This window comes from Pelophylax lessonae, assembly GCF_965119305.1.
Source record: "Pelophylax lessonae genome assembly, chromosome: 2".
NCBI lineage: Eukaryota > Metazoa > Chordata > Amphibia > Anura > Ranidae > Pelophylax > Pelophylax lessonae.
In genome coordinates, this window is record NC_138769.1 from 721338841 (window position 1) to 721357557 (window position 18717).

The following is an 18717-nucleotide window of genomic DNA, read 5'->3' on the forward strand; positions in this document are numbered from 1 at the left end:
TCATAAAAAACAAACAATCGGCATTGTGCTGCCCACGCAGGGGCTATGGCAGGTAAAAGGAAAAATCAGCACAGCCCAAAACATCCAAGTGGAAAGTATGGCTTGGGGGATACAACTAGCAACCAAGGTAACCCAATCAAGTATAGTTGGACAATAAAGGGTAGTGCAGCGAGACCGGGGATCAAAGGCACAGCAACATTCAACTTAACAATGTAGCGGAGGAATCCACCAACCAACGCGCCCACACCCTGTCATGTTTTTTGGGGCAACCCCTATGAAAGTAAGTATCCCGGTACAGAGGTATAGCCGCGTCCACCAGGCCCCTCCACTGCAGAATCGTGGGGGGAGCTCGTTGGTGAAATGGCATTCCTTCTTAGCAGGCATGCAAGTCAATGCCCCACTCATTTGTGTAAAGAGTATCTAAACCCAAAATCAGAGGTGTAATATATTGCAGTCCAGTGATGTGGTGGCTGCATTCGTTTATTGTTTCACTTTTTTTTTTCCTTTATTTTCACAATGGTAGCCCTGAGAGAAACACCTCCTGTCCTAAGGGGACAACACTTATTTACTGCACTGTATCTATGGAGGCAGCCATGGTTGTCACTCAGGCTGGGCTTCAAACACGTCTTTATCTCCATTATATGCGGTGGGGAGAGTCTGCTGAAGTTACTTTGACATTACATACAGCTTTCTTTCTTTACTGCAGAAGGCTGAATAGCGCATAAGGGGAAGGTAAGTATGTTCAACTGTGGAGGTGGAAATTACGCATTAAGAGGGTTCGGGCATTGACTTGTAAGGCAGCCCATACATGATTCAATGGAAGCATAGCCCATAGATGGAAGGAAAGTAAATAGCTTGATTCCTCCATCAACACTGGGTAAATTCCTTCCGCAGTGCTGTTGTGTTTTGCTGGCAGTGGCATGCGGGAGCCTTCCTGGCTGGCAGAACACAATGATTACTGCTAGCGGCTATAGCTGCAGGCAGTAATCGCATGCCAAAAATCCTACAGTCTGGTTGTACCCAAGGTTTGGGTGCAATCAGCCTGCTCATTCATGGATCGAAATTCAGACCGTCCCTAATGAACCAGCCGAATTTAGATCTGTGTATGGCTGAATTTAACCCATAGACTTTATTACCAAGGTCCAACCTTGCCCAATAATACTATCTGTATTATCTTTTTTTTTTTTTTTTTTTTTTTTCATATCAATTTTCACTAGGGAATATAGCTTACATTATAAATACAGAACTAGGATTGTACCCTTACAAAAAAACCAGTGCAGAATGTGGTAGGTACTATACAAGTATCAGAATTCATCAATTAAAGTAATAGACATTTATGTAGGGGGGCTCTTTTCCTTCTTCAGCAATGTTAAAGCCCATCTTTGGATGACTATAACCCCAATCTTTCCCGCCCCGCTCTAACCCATCCTACAGGGTGTTTTTTTTCCTTACTCTGTAGAGCATGATATACCTGCCTAACTTTATTGTCCATGTCCCTAGCTGGTGCCATTTCCAGGTGGGGAGGGGGAGGGGAACCACTGATCAAGCACTGCAGATGTGCCCGTGCCAGCTGGTCCCTTTGCACTGACATCACTCCTCTTAAGGATTCTGAGAGGACCCTGCTGCTAGCCAGCCAATAGGAAGTGTTCATGTGATGTAGGTACTGAATTAGATACCCAAAGAAGTATCACACCTCCTGTAAACAGAAGAGGAGAGAAGACTTGGGACGGGACTACAGCTTTAAGTGAGTAAAACATCTGTTAAATAGTTTTTTTTTCCTGGTTTTATAGAACGGAACACAGGTAGGTGTCCTTAAATCATTATGACTGGGTTATATGCAACTACCTTCAGTGGAAGTAGGGGTAGGAGAATCTGGAGGGGCAGAAAGGCATAGGTTGATTTTGTGCTTGCATGAGGGTATTGGGTCTCATGGTTGCTTCCTTCGAAGTTGTACCGTATGCCCAGTTTCACTCCAGACCAGTGGTGGTTGACTTTCTTGATATGGAGGGGCCTCAAGTGTGACCCTTGACATCACCAAAGGGCTGCACATAATATCCTGTGAATATTCAATGTCAGACAGCAGACATACAACAGGACAGACTAATATCACTATACAGGAAATGGTTAAAAACTGCAGACATGATGCAAGAGATGACGTGATACTAGAAATGGCCATAGACTGCAGGTATGACACATGAAATGGTCACGGAGACTGCGAGTATTAAACAAGAGATAGTCAGAGACTATAGGCATGATGCAAGAGATGGTAAGAGACTGCGGGCGTGATACAAGAGACGGTCAGAGACTGCGGACATATTACACTAGACTGCTAGAAATCACTGCTTTAAGAGGGCAATAGGGAAACCTAGATTGGTGCCTGCAGGGGCCCTGACTCAGTCATTGGACTCCTCCAAGCTTTTGACTCCCCAGGTCCAGATTCCCTAGGCATGGTGGATTTACAGCTTGGTGCTGGAGTTTTGGAAGCCCTTTCTTCTTCCTCCATCTTTGATGGTTCTCATGATGGTTGCCAGCCTGTCAAGCTGGGGAGCTTTCCTGGACACCCTCTGCGTGCAGGGAACGGTGTCGTGGGGGGAAGCTCCCTTTCCCATTAACATTCTGAACCTTGGAATGATTTGGTTGTCGTTTCAATGTCGAACTCTTGTCAGGTGCCCTCGCAGAAGGGGGTTTTGCGAGGGCACCTAACAAGAATCCAGTCAGACAATGCCTCGGTTGTGGCCGATGTAAATGAGCAAGGAGGCAGCAGGAGTTGCGCCAATCTAAAAGAAGCGAACTTGATCTTCTTTTGGGCAGAACTGCATCTTCTGGCCCTGTTGACAACCCAGACATGGAAAATTGGCAGGTGAGCCTTCTCAGTTGTCAGCCTTTGGATCCGACTAAATGGGCCCTCCATCTGGAGGGGTTTCAAGTCCTTTGTCACAGATGGGGTGCGCCAGATGTAGATATGTTTGTATCAAGGTTCAGCAACAAACTAGACAGGTTTGTCATCAGGTCCAGAAACCCTCAGGCCTTCGTTATGCTCTGGTGACTCCATGGGATTAGTTCAACCTGATCTATGCTTTTGGTCCCTTCAAAGTCTCCCTCCCCTACTTAGCTGAATCAAGACGGAGGGCATTCCATTAACTGTCATCACACTAAATTGGCCCAGGGGGACATGGTACTCAGACACACTCAGCCTCCTGGTTGATGTTGCGCGGGCGCTTCTGGACCTCCGGTCATCTCCTGCCAGCATTCAGTTTTGCTTCTTGTTCGCTGGCTTTAAGGGTATGGCTAGTAACTCCTTGGTCCTGAAAGATCGGGGTGTTTGCTATTTTTGTAGTTTCTACCCTATTAAGGTCTAGGAAGTTGACTACTTGCAAAGTCTACCATTACACCTGGAAGACCTATTTTGCTTTTGGAACTTTCATCCAAGAAATCATGGGATCTATTCTGTTATTCCTGCAGTCCGGTCTGGACCATCATCTCAGGCCTTGAGTACTCTCAAGGGACTAATATAGATCTTGTGTATTGTACTTGAAAGACCTCTGGCCTCTCATTCTCTACTATTTTTCCGGACGTGGCTCAGATCTCTCCTCCTGTCCAATTTCCTTTGTCCCATTGGTACCTCAGGCTGATTCTCTGGTGGGGACCGGGAGAGGGAGAGCCCAGAGATCAGATTTAGGTTTGGTGTTGAAAAATTTGCCAAGTTTATTTGTAGGGAGACAAAAGAGGTGATCCCTAATACTGCACATCCATGTAGTCCTACGATGGTGATAAGAGTGGCGATCTCAGCCTGGACTCAACCCAGGTCACGTCCCCAACGCATTTCCCTCTGCCTCTGGAGCTTAATCATGGGGTTTTATCGATGAGACTGAGCGGCACAGAAAGCAACACCAGGGATCACACGTTTATTTGTAGCCTGTTGCAGTGTGCTAATAATTGTTATTTAAGTATTCATTTTATCTCTTGCCGACAGGTCTCTGTGGACATTGCTGGAGATAGCCGAGAATTTTCCATTGTCCCTGAGAAGCCGTCAGAGGTGACACATGAGGCCTCTAACTCTTCCCTTAGACACAGCGTCAGAATTGCAGCACCTGAACACCAATCAGACAAGGAGTCCTCTCCGGAGCCAGAGTCTGTCTCCTCCGTCAATCCACCTAATACATCGGCTTCCCACCACACTATAAGAGAGAAATCCCAGCCAGCATTGTCCCAGGAGGCAGCTGAGGAGAATGGTTTATTACTGCATGTGGTTCTCATGGTGCCAGAAGGGACAGGACTAATCTTGGGTGCAGACTCTGCCACGTGTAACTCCTACATCAAATGTAAACTCTTCTCCAGTCAGGAGGCCACACGCTCCAGTGTTGTGTGGGGCAGCAGCCAGCCTGTGTACAACTTCTGTCAGGTAAGATGCCTTAGGTGGTGCCTAGCACTATGAATCATCCTGCAAAGAGTCCTGGGCATTCTTGTCCACCTTTGTGTGCGCCAACTTTTTCTCCTTAATTGAAGATACATTCAAATCTGGCAGCGATGCTGGAAACCCCCTCATACCAGGTGTACAGACCCAGGAACCCCATGGCAATGACAAACCAGTAAGCGTGGGGATGGTGGGAACCCTTAATAATGGGCACAGTAGGTATGCAAAGATTTAAAAGATCGAGTTCCTGAGTGACTCTCCGACATCTGCCAAAATTTTGCTAAGAGTTTTTAGTGGACTGAAACTTTACGTTTTTAGGGGGCATACTCTTATTAGTCAATGGAGCATTTTCTATTTTGCCTTTATTGGTTCACCCCCACCCCCCCCCCCTGTTTTGTTGTCTGAAGTGCGATCCGCTTTGGGATCATGCATCAGACAGCAATGGACAAGCGGTGAGGAGGTGTTGTATGACCTCCTCACCACCTGTTTTAACCCCCTAATTACTGGGCTACCTCATACGCGGTTGTGGGGCGGTCATCATTCACACAACAAGGGGGAAAATTCCTGCTGTTGCATGTGTACACCCCTCAGCAGCAACAGGGAGAGAGGTTGATGAGCGATAAAAACACAGCTCAACAAGTCCTAAGTCTGTTATTTTTCAACTTCTTTACAAAGCGAGTTGTCCCTGCTAAAATGGCAGTTAGAGGGTTGAGACAAACCATTTAACACTGACGGGTGCTTACAATGGTCTGCTTTTATTTATGCCAAAAGGAACAAAACTGTTCCAGTAAGGCTAGATTCATATCTGTGCGGGTGGTTCCCGCTGTGGGTCCGCACATGTTCCTGCAGCCGCAACCACCTGCACAGACAAACGTGCTGGGTGCTTGCGGGTGCCATTGATCCTAATGGCATGCCTCATGACCTGGAAAATGCAACCCGCACTGCACTTGCAGTTTCCATGTTGGCTGTGAGTTCTAAAATGCTGCAGGGACCTTTTCCCTGCGTCTCAGGAGGCAAGGCAGGCCATTCAAATGAATGGGCTGCTGTGTCCACGCAAAACACGACTCTCAGAGAGCTGCATATGTGTGAACCTAGCGTAACTGCTTATAAAATGTTGGCTGGAGTTTGGCTTCAATTAATTTGTTATGCCCCGTACACACGCGTCGATAGTTGGCCGCGAATTTTCGGCCAACGTCCGATCGGCCGTTTTTCGGCTTGTTAGTATGATGCTTCCCACAACCGAGTCCGACTTTTCGGCCGAAAAAAATCTGGTGTGCAGGCTATAAAATTTTTGTTGGCCGTCAACACAACGGCTGATTTTCCGTCAGTCAGTACAGATTTCGGCAGACAAAAATCTGATGAGCAAGACTGGGCATGCTCAGAGAAGAAAAAACACAAAGAAAGTAAACCAGCACATGACAATCACTTCTGAAGTAGATTTTTGTTGGCCGAGAAAATTTGTGTGCAGTCTAGGCACATTCTAACCAACACAACAACACTGGACAAAAGTCGGCCGATCGGTCGGCCGATAATCGTTGCGTGTGTACGAGGCATTAGTCAGGTCCATCTAAATCCATAAATGCAATCTAAGTCAATATATGTAATGCTTGAAAGGACTGTCCGAAACTGCAGACCTAATAGAGCAGTGATCTCCACACTGCGGCCCGGGGGCCAGATGTGGCCCTTTGCTTGCCTCTATCTGTTTCTTGGGGGACTTGTCCACCAACTGACACCAAAGACGGGGCACCATTCCTCCCACTGACATTGTGGGGTACTGTCCTCATTGATGTTAACAATGGGGCACTATTCATCCCATTAATACCGATGATGGGGAACTGATGGTGGAGCATTCTCTACTCCCACTGGTCACAGTCCGGCCCCCCTAAAGCCTGAAGGACAGAAACCTGGCTCTTTGCTTGGAAAGTTTGGAGACCCCTGTAATAGAGTAAATGAGGGTCAGAGAGCGTGGACAGGATACGTTGTTGGCTTGGGATATTCTATAGAAGGCCATATGAAACTGGGAAGATGTTGCATGAGGCCAGTAAAGATAAATGCTATTACCCTAATCAATGTTCCCACTACAGACTGATTATGCCTGGCAGGTGGCCAAGAACAAGATCCTAACTTTGTGATGCCCTCAGGCATGCCTGGTGTCTGTTTAAACCACATTTTTCCCAACAAGAAGAAAATTAACCTAAACAATTATTTATGAAATGTCTTCATTTGTGACGGTTTTGTAGTTTTTAGTCCAGGTTACAAAAGAACAGAATTTTTGTGGAATCTTGATCCTGATGTAGAAAATTTTTCTGGATAGAAGACATATTGTTATATGTGAGATGTCTGAGCTCTGTGTAAAGTTATTACTATTTTATTATTACTGGTGCTCCCCCAGGCTGAGCTATTCCCACTTGTGTACTCTACAGGTGGCTCCTGTAAATCTAACAAGCCGACTGCTGGAAAGAATGAAGAACAATGTCATGATCATTGAAGTGTGGAGCAAAGTGTCCAGCCCGGGATCTGACCAGCTTATGGGCCTTGTCAAGCTGCCTCTACACCAGTTCTATATGTCCTTTAGGTAAAACCAGAGTGCTGTGGTTGCATGGAGTGCATGTATGGATGCTATTATGTTAAAGCACCAGCGCCATGGCTCCTATTTAAATCAAAACATAAACTAAATTACATTAAATTATGGCTGCTGCTGTGGTGTAGGTACAATATACCCTGTGATGTGAATTCAGAAAATCTTCAGTGCTACCCCTGTGTTATAATTCATTAAACCTGATATTAAAACACTCTTATAAACCCATATGAAGCAATACTACAGTTTCAATACATACCCACATTTAGCCCTTGTTTGATTGAGAAAGCCATATATTGTTACATAGTTAGTCAGGTTGAAAAAAGACATAAGTCCATCTGGTTAAAAAAAAAAACCGTATTGAAAACCCAATTATACAATCCTATACCCACAGTTGATCCAGAGGAAGGCGAAAAACCCTGCAAAGTATGATCCAATTTGCTACAGCAGGGGAAAAAAATTCCTTCCTGATCCCCCGAGAGGCAATCGGATATTCCCTGGATCAACTTTGCCTAAAAAAAAAAAAAAAATGTACCCACTTACTGTATATTAAGTACACTTAGGATATAATCCAGACCTTTTTTAAAGCAATGTAGTGAGCTAGCCAGAACCACCTCTGGAGGGAGTCCAGATTTTCACAGCTCTTACGGTGAAGAAACCTTTCCATATTTGGAGACTAAATCTGTTTTCCTCTAGACGTAAAGAGTGCCCCCTTGTCCTCTGTGTTGACCTTAAAGTGAACAACTCAACACCAAGTTCACTATATGGACCCCTTATGTATTTATACATGGTAATCATATCCCTCCTTAATCTCCTCTTCTCAAGAGAGAATAAATTCAGTTCCTCTAATCTTTCCTCATAGCTGAGCTCCTCCATGACTCTTATCAGTTTGGTTGCCCTTCTCTGCACTTTCTTCAGTTCCCCGATATCCTTTTTACAAACTGGTGCCCAAAACTGAACTGCATATTCCAGATGAGGTCTTACTAATGATTTGTACAGGGGCAAAATTATATCTCTCTCTCTGGAGTCCATGCCTCTTTTAATATAAGAAAGGACTTTGCTTGCTTTGGAAACAGCAGCTTGGCATTGCATGCTATTATTAAGCTTAGGATCTACCAGAACACCCGGATCCTTCTCTGCTATGGATTCCCCCAGTTCTACTCCACCTAGTATGTATGATGCATGCATATTCTTAGCCCCAAAGTGCATAACTTTACATTGATCAACATTAAATCTCGTTTGCCACATAGTTGCCCAATCAAACAGTGCATTGAGATCAACTTGTAAGTTGGAGACATCCTGTAAAGAAGTTACAGTGCCTTGCGAAAGTATTCGGCCCCCTTGAACTTTTCAACCTTTTGCCACATTTCAGGCTTCAAACAAAAAGATATAAAACTAATTTCTCTAGCGCTCATTGACAGACGTAGTCCTCGGTGATACACCACCTTCGGGTTATGTTGCCTCCACAGGAGCAGGACTAGACAGGAAATTAAAAAGCTCTGGCCACACCCTAGGGGCAGTCCCAGAGGGTATATCCTCTCTCTCTCTGCCTCAGCAAATCAGTTATTTTCTGTCTAGTTAGGAGTAAGGACCTAGATACCTTGCTGGGATCTTAGGTCCTGGCAAGATTTTTTTCTTAAAGGATTTTTTAGACAGCTTTTTTTCTCCAGTGTTTCTGTGAGATCTTCAAGCAAGAAAGCTGAACTGGGCGACGGGCTGGATGTTGAGATCCGGTGGTCACCCCAGTTCAGCCTACAAGCGCGTGCAGGCCATAGCTCCGCGCTTGGTCGGCCGCGACAAAGTCCCATTAAAGGACTGACCCCGCGAGTTAAACGTCTCGCTGAAACGCCAAAGACCATGAGTCACGGCGTCCATATCGGTCGACAGCCCTCCCGCCCCGGTGGAGAGGGGTACTGTCAGGAGTTGGTGCCCGCCTGGTTCCGGTATGGTGAGTAGTATGTTCCCCCTTTTCCCCTGACGGGTCTTGTGGTGAACGCGGGCCCCTCTCTGTATGGTAAGATAGAGTCCCTCTCTATCCTATAAATGACACAGATCCTCCTACTTTGAGTGTGATTTTATGTGCAAAAAGCCAGGAGGCTTGGTTTGGGAGCTAACAATCTAATTGTATACATGTTAAAAAGATTATAATCTGTGGCATTCTGGGAATCTTACGGTGATAAGAATAAGCTACCTACCAGTCAGAAGCCACGGACATGTAGACTGCCTTCCTAATCAGATCTCCAGCTATTAGCAGGCCTCCCGAATGGCCATGCGGTCCGCCAGGGCCGGTACCGCCAACCACGCCAAATCCCCATGCAGAGAAGGTGTTGTGTGCCCTGCAGCACACCGCTATTCAGTACAGGCCGCCGCCATTTTTTTTGCTGGATCGCACGAGCCGCCATTTTGGCGTAGCCTCGTGTCTCCAGCATGGGGGCGGCCATGTTTGAGGTGATCCAAACACCTCGTGGAGCTAGGGGAGGCGCCGGAAGGCGTGCAGAGGGGCGGAGCCGCCTCCTTTCTTCCTGGGCAGCCAGCCAAAAGACTTCCTGTTTGTCAAGACAGCGCTGTAACCTGTTGCAGTTAAACTCTGAGCATCAAGTGGTGAGCCTGGGGGTCTATCTCTCTCTCTCTCTCCCGATCGATAGGGATCCCTAGCAGGTAACACTAAGGGGCTTTTTGTGGCGCTGGGGGTCTGAAAAAAAAAAAAAAAGTTTTTTATTTTTGAATTATATTATCCAGGAAGTGACTGGAATTATCATGGACCCTGCCACACAAATTCCCCCGCCTGTTTCCCTCGAGGGGGCCACGGGACCCGCCGGTGCACAGAGTGTAGAGTCATTTACAGCAATTTTGGAGTCTATGGTGGCTCGGGTGGAGGCGGCCTGTCAGGGATGGGGGTCAAGGAAGCGACCCCCGCCTACCCCTATACTATCTGACACCTCTGACTCAGATTCAGAGGTGGTCACGGCAGTTGCAGGTTCCTCTGCAAAGGCTGTTATCCCAGGTAAAGCCCCCTCAGACAGTGAGGAGGACGCTTCTTCTCCTGCTATAATTCAGGAAGAAGCATTGGTGGACGCACTAGTTGTGGCAGTGCAGGAAACCTTAAAACTTGAGGCTTTACCGGCAGAGGCAACTGAAACAGAGATTCCTTTTGGTACTAATAAGCCCATCAAAACGGTGAAGGTTTTTCCTGTACCCAAATGTTTCGGTAATCAGATTAAAGGAGAATGGGAGCATTCTAAACGTACCTTTACTATTTCCAAGCGTATTGCTAGACGCTATCCGTTTGAGGAATCCATCATTAAGAAATGGACGGTACCACCAGTCGTGGATCCGCCTATTTCCAGGCTGAATAAAGCCACGGTTATCCCAGTGGAGGACACTTCGTCCTTTAAGGATCCGGTGGATCGAAAGATGGAAGCAGAGTCCCGCACCATCTTCTCTCTGATAGGGTCAGCATTTAGACCAGTTTTTGTTATTGGTCTAGTTTCCCAGACACTTACGGAATGGGCGAAAATGGTACGCCAAGACCTTAGGGGAAAAGATATTCCCCAGGAGACATCTGATTTGATGGAACAGATTATACAAGGGCTACAGTTTATCTGTGACGCAGCCTTGGACACTACTCCCTTATTAGGGCATGCATCTATGTCAGCGGTGATCCTCAGACGTGTGCTGTGGTTAAAATGCTGGTCAGCTGACCTAGGTTCCAAAAAGACCTTGACAAATCTCCCTTTTCAGGGGAATCGTCTATTTGGGGCCAACCTAGATGAAATCATTAAGGATGCCACTGGGGGGCAAGAGCACTTTTTTGCCACAGGCTGCTAAAGCTAAGGGACCTCGCAACAAGCGAGGACCTTTCTTTACCGCCCATAAAGGGCGCCCGGCTGGTACTAGCGGGAAAGGCAAGACTCCTCCAGGAGGGTTCAAGAAGGGCTGGTCGGACAAGCAGAGGACCAACCCAGCCAAACCCGAAGCAAAGGAGTACACAGCCTGAAGGTGCGCCCCCACCCGGTTTCAGGGTGGGGGGACGTTTTCACCGGTATTCAGGACATTAGATCGAGCTTCAACCACTACTACCGGTGCGATTCTTCCCTTCCAACATTTAAATACTACTGGAAGCGGTAGTTACCGTTCCCTGAATAGATCTTTTTCTTTACCTTTTCCTAAGATTAGTCCCTATACCTCACAGGAATCGGATCTGGTTGACCAGATAGGCCAAGTAGCCTCTAGTCGGGTGACTTCGGTCCCTGAGGTTCAACCAGAAAAGATCACCCTTCCTGATAACAATCAGGTATCTGATAAATGTGTGGGAACAGAAAACGACCAGACTTTCTCGGATGGTCGGGGCCAGATACCTCTAGGGACGCCTGGTTCAGATTCTATCAGCGCCAGTGGTCCTAGAAATTCTAGGCTGGCCTCCTCAAGCCGGCCTGGCCGACTTGGACATGCTAGTCGCAGACGTTCCGTGGGAACTTCGTCTCAGGGAGTGTCTGTGGTCTCAAGGACCAATTTACCATCATGCTTTACAGTCGCTGGGTTTAATGGCCTGGCCATTGAGACCCAAGTACTGAAGGACAGAGGTTTGTCTACTTCAGTCATTCCTACCCTTATTAAAGCAAGGAAAGCGACTTCCAGCAAGGTCTATTATCACACATGGAAGACTTATATTGCGTGGTGCGAATCTTTAGGATTTCCTCCACGTACCTATTCGGTGACTCGAATATTGGCCTTTTTGCAACAAGGGGTTGAGCAGAAGCTAGCCTTGAGCACCATCAAGGGTCAAGTTTTCAGCATTAGCAATCTTCTTTCAGAAACCTTTAGCTACCAAGTCCTTGGTGCGGAATTTCATCCAGGGGGTGCGGCACCTGGCTCCTCCAGTCCGCGCGCCCTTACCGCCCTGGGATCTTAATTTGGTTTTGTCGGTTCTACAGAAACCTCCCTTTGAAAACATCAGGGAGATTCCCTTGCTTACTTTATCCCAGAAGGTGGCCTTCTTGGTGGCTATTACTTCTGCTCGCAGGGTGTCAGAACTGGCTGCATTATCATGCCAGTCCCCATACCTAGTGATTCATAGGGATAAGGTAGTACTTCATCCTAAGCCATCTTTTCTTCCTAAGGTGGCTTCAGATTTTCATCTGAATGAAGATATTGTACTACCTTCCTTGTGTCCTCAGCCCAAGCATCATCGGGAACATGCGTTGCATTCCTTAGATGTGGTTCGGGCAATCAGGGTATACCTGAAAGCTACGGAATCATTCCGTAAGACGGATTCACTTTTTGTGATCACGGATGGCCCCAGAAAGGGTTTGCCTGCATCTGCCGCGACCATTGCCATGGATTAGACAAACGGTGGTACAGGCTTATTCTATTAAGGGTCAGAGTCCTCCGTTCCCTGTTAGGGCGCACTCCACTCGAGCGCTCAGTACTTCCTGGGCCTTTCGCCATCAGGCGTCAGTGGTCCAGGTATGTAAGGCGGCCACCTGGTCGTCGGTACATACCTTTACAAAATTCTATAAAATTGATGTGACGGCATCGGCGGATGCCTCATTTGGCCGCAAGGTTTTGCAGGCCGCAATTTGAGGAGACCGGTGGTCTACCTCGAGGGTTTTTTTCTGTTTGAAAAAAAAAAAAAAAAAAAAAATTTTTCTCTTTTTTGTTGAGTCTCATCATTAAGGATGAGCATTGTAAACTTCTAGTTGGCACCGGTTGGGCCTTCTAGATTGGGATTTGATTTCCATTTTCCCACCCCTCATTTGTGATACTGCTCTGGGACGTCCCGAAGGTGGTGTATCACCGAGGACTACGTCTGTCAATGAGCGCTAGAGAAAAATGGATTTTTGTAAAATCTTACCGTAAAATCCTTTTCTCTTAGCTCATTGACAGACGTAGTCCCCGCCCCTCTGTTTTTGAGTTGGGTTGGGTTAAAATCTCTAAAGACTGCTTTTTCACATAACTGATTTGCTGAGGCAGAGAGAGAGAGGATATACCCTCTGGGACTGCCCCTAGGGTGTGGCCAGAGCTTTTTAATTTCCTGTCTAGTCCTGCTCCTGTGGAGGCAACATAACCCGAAGGTGGTGTATCACCGAGGACTACGTCTGTCAATGAGCGCTAGAGAAAAGGATTTTACGGTAAGATTTTACAAAAATCCATTTTTTTTGTGAAGAATCAACAAGTGGGACACAATCATTAAGTGGAATGAAATTTATTGGATATTTCAAACTTTAACAAATAAAAAAACTGAAAAATTGGGCGTGCAAAATTATTCAGCCCCCTTAAGTTAATACTTTGTAGCGCCACCTTTTGCTGCGATTACAGCTTTAAGTCGCTTGGGGTATGTCTCTATCAGTTTTGCACATCGAGAGAATGAAATTTTTGCCCATTCCTCCTTGCAAAACAGCTCGAGCTCAGTGAGGTTGGATGGAGAGCGTTTGTGAACAGCAGTTTTCAGTTCTTTCCACAGATTCTCAATTGGATTCAGGTCTGGACTTTGACTTGGCCATTCTAACACCTGGATATGTTTATTTGTGAACCATTCCATTGTAGATTTTGCTTTATGTTTTGGATCATTGCCTTGTTGCAGACTCCATCAGGTTTTCTTCCAGAATGGTCCTGTATTTGGCTCCATCCATCTTCCCATCAATTTTAACCATCTTCCCTGTCCCTGCTGAAGAAAAGCAGGCCCAAACCATGATGCTGCCACCACCATGTTTGACAGTGGGGATGGTGTGTTCAGGGTGATGAGCTGTGTTGCTTTTATGCCAAACATAACGTTTTGCATTGTTGCCAAAAAGTTTGATTTTGGTTTCATCTGACCAGAGCACCTTCTTCCACATGTTTGGTGTGTCTCCCAGGTGGCTTGTGGCAAACTTTAAACGACACTTTTTATGGATATCTTTAAGAAATGGCTTTCTTCTTGCCACTCTTCCATAAAGGCCAGATTTGTGCAGTATACGACTGATTGTTGTCCTATGGACAGAGTCTCCCACCTCAGCTGTAGATCTCTGCAGTTCATCCAGAGTGATCACGGGCCTCTTGGCTGCATCTCTGATCAGTCTTCTCCTTGTATGAGCTGAAAGTTTAGAGGGACGGCCAGGTCTTCGTAGATTTGCAGTTGTCTGATCCTCCTTCCATTTCAATATTATCGCTTGCACAATGCTCCTTGGGATGTTTAAAGCTTGGGAAATCTTTTTGTATCCAAATCCGGCTTTAAACTTCTCCGCAACAGTATCTCGGACCTGCCTGGTGTGTTCCTTGTTCTTCATGATGCTCTCTGCCCTTCAAACGGACCTCTGAGACTATCACAGTGCAGGTGCATTTATACGGAGACTTGATTACACACAGGTGGATTCTATTTATCATCATTAGTCATTTAGGTCAACATTGGATCATTCAGAGATCCTCACTGAACTTCTGGAGAGAGTTTGCTGCACTGAAAGTAAAGGGGCTGAATAATTTTGCACTCCCAATTTTTCAGTTTTTTAATATGTTAACAAAGTTTGAAATATCCAATAAATTTCGTTCCACTTCATGATTGTGTCCCACTTGTTGTTGATTCTTCACAAAAAATTACAGTTTTATATCTTTATGTTTGAACCCTGAAATGTGGCAAAAGGTCGCAAAGTTCAAGGGGGGCGAATACTTTCGCAAGGCACTGTGTGTGTGTGTGTGTGTGTGTGTGTGTGTGTGTATATATATATATATATATATATATATATATATATACACTGTATATACACAATCTCACAACATTCATAAAGTGGGGGCAGGTCCACAAACTTTTTAATGATGAAATTGTCCAAAAAATGTATTTATTTATTTATTTTTAAAGTAGAAGGTCCAAAAAAAAAAAATTAAATTCTAATAATAAGACATCCTACTCGACATTTAAACCATCTTGGATATGGGCCAATCGCTGTGTGGAGTCCATATGGAGCAGTGCCATTTGTGAATAGTCTGTGTCTATTGCTGACTTCTAGACATTATATACAGGGGAGGGAGATGCAGTTCCAGGCTGTATTTTATCTTTATTTAAAGCACACAGAAGGGGCCCTCCCAGGTGTATACGTGGAAGTTAATAGGATGGCAGTGTTGTCTACTGGAAGCATTTAACTTGTTCAGCTCAGTAAATCCTTATGTCTTGCCATATGGGGGGCACTCCACAGACAGTCAAACCTCATGGGGAAGCTTCTATTTAAAGTCCCAGCCCTTCACCAATATGTTTTTTTTATGGACTAGGGAAAGGGTAGAACCTCTGACAGGTTTTTATTGCTTTCTTTAATGCCATTGTAAAGATGTCGCATTACCTACGCAAAACCTCAAATCCTACAGAGCTCTAAAAATGGCCCCTGGTCTCCTCCTACTCCTTATTGTTGGCTACCATGGGCACCGATTACAATGATGGACCATTAGTAAGGCAGGAGATACAGAGGCAGGTTCTGGCCAAAGGAGCTAATCAAAGTTTGAAGGTACCCCCCCCCCCAGGTTTTTTCAAGGCACTTAACAGAAAACCTACACTGGCAACAGGAGGCGCCATTATTAAAGCATGCCTTGCATTATTAACTGTTGTTAATGATGTCACACATTTTCTGCACCCCCTCCTGGACACCTGAGGATCCTGAATCTTGTGAGAATGCAAGAAGTATTGTTAGTGAGGTTTTCGTCATTGTTTGACCTAGTGCTTTTACTTTTTATTATTTTATATTCTCATTTCACCCAGCAGGTGGAGCCCTAGGCTTCATTTCACATGTTTTGTTACTTACAGAGCTCATGATGACACACAAGAGAATGAATAGGAAAAGTTACCCTCACCTCCCCCTTTGACTTTAGTGTTTCAATCAGAGAGAGTCTGAAAGGAAACAGTTTGTGTTTTTCCTTCACTTCAGAAAACCCTCTGTGATCCCAATGTCACTTGTGTACCCTGTATTAAAAGCTGAAGTTTATTCTGTTCATATTTTAACATGCTAATGACATTTTAAATTAAACCTATACATTTTTTATTACAAACCTTGTATCGTCACTGGGTCTCTGTATAAAGCAACCAGATCAAGGCTGATTGGAGGGGCTGGTATGCTGCTGAGCAAATTGTGTTTGACTGAGGCTGCATTGGGCAGTGTACATGTAGTCCTTGAAGTTTATTATTACTGTTGCTATTGTGATTTTTTTTTTCTTTTGTCTTTGTAGCGACCAGAAAATTTGCCGTCTCTTGCTCCAGGCGCAGTATCCGGTGGTTGCTGTAGACAGCTTTGTACCAGTCGTTGACGTCTTCAGCGGAACTGAGCGGGGAAAGCTCAGGGTGTTGCTCGCCATGGGGTCTGGTGACCAAGTTGTGGCTCTTCAGAGGTTGAAGAACGATGAGGGAATTTCTTTAGCGCCTCTGCCCAGACCAGCACATTTCCTTGACCCTCCTCAGCCAACCGCAGAGGTACAAAGCAGAGAAGTCCTCATTACCTCTGTTCTGGCTTTCTAATATTGGTATTCCGTGTTATAGTTTGCCCTGACATAAAGGGAGGAAAATAATTATTTGATTCCCTGTAGATTTTGTAAGTTTGCCCACTTACAAGGAAATGAAGGGTCTATCATTTTTTTTTTTTTTATCATAGGTGTATTTTAAATAATATAGACAGAATATCAACCAAAAATCCTGAAAAAACACAACACAAATGTTATAAATTTGCATTCAGTAAGTAAAATAAGTATTTGATCCCCCAAGCAAAACATGACTTAGTACTTGGTGGAGAAACCCTTGTTGGCAAGCACAGAGGTAAGACGTTTCTTGTAGTTGGCGACCAGGTTTGCCAACATCTCAGGAGGGATTTTGGTCCACACTTCTTTACAGATCTTCTCCAAATTCTTAAGGTTTTAGGCTGTCTCTTGGCAACTTGAAGTTTTAGCTCCCTCCATAAATTTTCTATAGGATTAAGGTCTAGAGACTGACTATGCCACTCCCAAGACCTTAAAGTGGTTTTTAACCCACTTTACCAACTTCATATAGTTGTCTGTGTATCCTGATTTCAAGTGCTCCTGTCTCTGTGTATTATAAGAAAAAATGCCGCCTTTACCGTATTTCAGAGCGGCTCCCAGCGATCACGTGACCGGCCGGCTCTCTCCTCTCCCTGTCTAAAAGATGCAGGGGGCGAGAGGAGAGAGAGACGGCCAGTCACGTGATCGCTGGAAGCCGCTCTACAATACGGTAAAGGTAACATTTTTTTTTTGTAATACACAGAAACGGGAACACTTGTAATCAAGGTACACAGAGGATTATTGTGGATAATAAAGGTTTTATTAGCAGCAGGAGGGGAGGGGCGTGGGCTCTGACACAGGAGCAGACAGGCAGGGGAGGTGAGAGGGGACAGAGGAGAGACAGGAGAGCTGCGGTTGACGGAAGAACGTAGATTGACCACGGTGTCAGGGCTCAGCAGCCATATTATACAGTGGTCAGTTTACAGAGGGGCGGGAAGAAACTGGCAGGATCAGCCAGGTTTATTTAGGTGATACGGTGGGCCAATTTACACAGCACAAGCACTGTGATTGATTAAATACTTTTTTTACTGTAGTTAGGCTTCAAGAAGATACAGAGGAAAAGAAAAAAAAAAAAACATCAAGATAACGATAGGATTTTATTTCTTAATCGGGTTCAAAGCTGACAGTTTTATACAATCAGGTAGTGTAGAATTGTACATGCCAGTGCCCGGTCGTGAGTGTGACCTTTGCGATCCTGGAAGTTCACCCACTGGTGTCAGTAGTTTTTATTTTTTGGTGTTTTAATTGTATTATTTTTTATCATTTTTTTTTATTTTTTTTACAATGTCACTGACTATGACTCTGTCCATTCAGAAAAGGAAGGAGCTGGTAAATTACATATTTACCGACCCCTTCCTGGTTCTCTATTGTGACACATCCCCTGCAGCAGCCTGCAGGAGAGGGGAGGGAGCACAGTGTGTGTGGGGGGTGGGGGGATACCAGGGGATAAGAAAGGGGTCCAGAGACAGCAGAACACAAGTGAACTGAATAGGAGGAGTGGTGGGGACAGCATACAGAGGAACCAATTTTCTTCCTGCAGCTACAGGAGGAAAGAGGAGGACGGTCATTTCTCTACATGCTGCCCTCACCACCGCCTCCTATCCAGGTGTACGGGGAGCCACACAGGCCCCCTGGAGCATGGGGCCCGGTTGCAATTTGCAACCCCTGTAGTTACGCTCCTGCTATGAGGGTATCACAAGCCTAATAATCTATATGAAGTAATAAGTCCCAAAATAAATATCTGTGGCTGCTTTCATAGTAAATGATTCAGGATTTCAAAGACAGGTTGTTAAAAAAAACGTTTAGGAGGACCCCTGATTCAAAAAGTGCACCAATGCTAAGCCTTAAGGACTGACTGTAGTAGAGACACAATGTGATTACAGTAGATTCCAGGCAGCAGTGGAGGTTTTTGCATCGTGGGTGACAGTGGGACTTGGCTGACATTGGTATACTGCTAAAGGGAAAAGACCAAAGAAAATGTCTACAGCTATAAGTGAAACATGTCTAAACATATCTATAATTTTATTGCATCACATTTTTTAAAAACCTTTAAATACTAAAAAATAAATCAAGACCAGATTGGTAGTCTGATTTGAGGAAGGAGAGTTAATTATTAGATCTTGCTTACAACTGCTGACTTTTGAAAATGTTAGTTGCTTGGCTGTCAAGCTGGTCTGCTGTCTTCAGTGCTCTTTGAGACACT

At 45.2% G+C, this 18717-nt stretch overlaps 1 protein-coding gene across 1 annotated transcript in view; it reads left to right on the forward strand.

The window, feature by feature from the left end:
* Positions 1-18717, forward strand: part of C2CD3 (C2 domain containing 3 centriole elongation regulator) — a 220837-nt gene that overhangs the window by 72449 nt on the left and 129671 nt on the right. The window contains exons 14-16 of the mRNA XM_082245743.1: positions 3974-4402; positions 6838-6989; positions 16176-16416. Of these exons, the coding sequence (XP_082101869.1) occupies positions 3974-4402; positions 6838-6989; positions 16176-16416 (822 nt within the window). The remainder of the gene's footprint in view (positions 1-3973; positions 4403-6837; positions 6990-16175; positions 16417-18717) is intronic.